Raw genomic sequence first — 2,309 nt, forward strand, 5'->3', positions numbered from 1 at the left:
AGTTAAATTCCGGAAACGAGACACACGTCGCTCCGCTGCCAAAAAGGGACAGTCGACACACAGCGCACGCGTGCAAGATTGCACCACGTATGCACGCATTAGGAATAGCTTGCAGATCAGAGTGCCGCGTGAACAGTGTTGTCATTTTGCTCAATGCAGCGGAGGTTTCCTGGCAAAGGCCGTGTAGGCCAGCTAAATCGTGCCATGAGGTTTCTAGCAGTCGTCCGCCCCCTCGAATGAGCCGGGCCCGCCTGTTTGATTCTCACTTGCGGACACGAGTTCGGATCCTCCCTTTCCGCTTGCTCCTTTTTATCACAGTTAGAATCAATGACTAACTTATGCCATTCTAATCCAGTTCATCGCAGTCTCGGGAAGACTGGTGCCGGGAAGCAGACTGCGCAGATCTCGTCTGCGTGCTAGAGTCGTTCCCAAGCCACGCAACGCCTTCCCTCAAGCTAGAAGCCCCCACTTGCCTACAGTCTGCTTAATGCTACGCATCATTGCGGTGGGCGTAACGCCCGGGGCATTTCTCCCCCTCTAAGCTTACGAGGGTGGCTCGACCTGACCCGTTGGTCAGAAGCGCATGGCGCGGTCTGCACAGACCACAGACGCACAGCCGATCGCACGCGGCTTCGGTATGCACAGATGATCCATCTGTCCGCGGCTGGCAACGGCCCATCGGCTCCGGCCTGGCTACAGGCCGCATCTCGCAGCAGAGCTCTGCTCAAGATCGGTAGCTGAGTTACCATAACTCCGTTCACAGTTCATTCATGAGCGTGGCTTCGAGTTGAGGGTTTACCAGCCCGAGTGCCGTCTCTGCCCTGCCTTCACAGCTCTACGCCCTTTTTGCTCAAGGCTCGTTTCTCCTATGACCGACTCTCCTAAGAAGGCCCGCGTGGACAACACCGACGAGACCACTCCCCCTCTAGCCGAGAAGACCAAGTCAACCTTAGCTAAGAAGATCGTGCAACCCCACGAGCTCGGCAACCCCGACCAGCAGTCGGATGATGAGGAAGCTCTAAGTGAGGTGGCTTCAAGCGTTGACAAGGCCGATGCTTGTACGCTTGCTCTGGATAGCATCTTGCAAAAGCTTCCTGATAACGTGTCCGAGTACATCCGTGACAACCTCCCATCTGGGGCTCAGGCTGATGTCGCCTCTCTCTTGGTGTCCAAGAACCTCGTCACCAAAAGCATGATCGGACTCCTCGACGACACCAGCTGCAAAGAGCTCGCTCATCTGTTGTCCGACAGAACCAACTTGATTTTCTTGAAGGCCGTCGGCCGCAACTGCGGTGCGCTTCACTCTCTCAAAAGAAAGGCGGATGACACTCGATCCGAGAGTGGTTTGGGGCCAGATTCTGTGGCAAAGCTGCAGTCGAAGTTCAAGGCAAAATACGGCATGGCTATACCAGGTCGCTTCACCGTCGATGGCCAAGTGCTGAGCAAGATCAAGAAGAATGAATTGGTGCGTTTGGCGGAGTGCGACGAGCCCGGACCACTCTCCAAGAAGAAGAGACTCGTCATCGATCCCCTTGGCAAGTCCGTCAATCTAGAAGATATAGGTCTCCCACGAGCTCCCTATCAATGCGAAGCTGCCCACGTGGGTGCCTGTATCACCCGCTTTTGTCTGTCTGCGGCCATGCTCGGGAAAATGACTCCCACAGAGGGCCTCATATACATGGCGAGGCTTTTCGAGGTGGGCGAGAAAACTTCAGTTCACACTATACGGTCTGCCGACTTGGGTATGAGGTTGGAAGCTGTCCGTGGTGGATACGATGACGCTTCGTCTTTGGGCCAGAGACTAGCTTCCGGCCAAGCCGATATTTTGGCCGCTTGCCGAGCCGAAGGCCGCAGTGTTTCTTTCGCAAGCTCGGCCAGCTCTACTAATCGGCCTCGGAGCCATCAACGTGGAGACGAACCATGCAGGCTGTACATGCGCGGGAAGTGCCACTATGGTTCCAACTGCAAATACAGGCATGATAGAAGTCGCGGGCGTCAAGGTGAGAGATCATCCAACTCTAAGCGCATTACTAAGGAGGAATGAGCGAATTGAACCGCTCGTAGTGGTTCAGCGCATGGGTCTCAGGCCCCGAACATGCCGCTTAAGCTTGTGTCTGCTGCCCTATATAGGCAAGCTGTTTCTTTATCTCGTCGTACTTATGTTGAGCTTTGCATAGTTCATCGCCGAGCAAGCACGCCTAAAGTCACTCGCAGTGATATGCTTGTCAGGAACCGAGGCGGCGCAACAATGCGATACGCCCTCCCGACACTCGAACTCATATAGCACGATGTCCACAACAAGGTCCCTT

General features: G+C 55.0%; 1 protein-coding gene across 1 annotated transcript; it reads left to right on the forward strand.

Annotated features, from left to right (window-relative positions):
* Positions 1-868: 868 nt before the first annotated feature.
* Pmar_PMAR011456 (hypothetical protein) lies at positions 869-2,044 on the forward strand (the record flags this gene model as incomplete). Its single annotated transcript, XM_002771936.1, has 1 exon — positions 869-2,044. One exon carries the CDS (start codon positions 869-871, stop codon positions 2,042-2,044), a length of 1,176 nt encoding a protein of 391 aa, XP_002771982.1.
* Between the last annotated feature and the right edge of the window lie 265 nt (positions 2,045-2,309).

This window comes from Perkinsus marinus (assembly GCF_000006405.1).
Source record: "Perkinsus marinus ATCC 50983 genomic scaffold scf_1104296962224, whole genome shotgun sequence".
Lineage (NCBI taxonomy): Eukaryota > Perkinsozoa > Perkinsida > Perkinsidae > Perkinsus > Perkinsus marinus.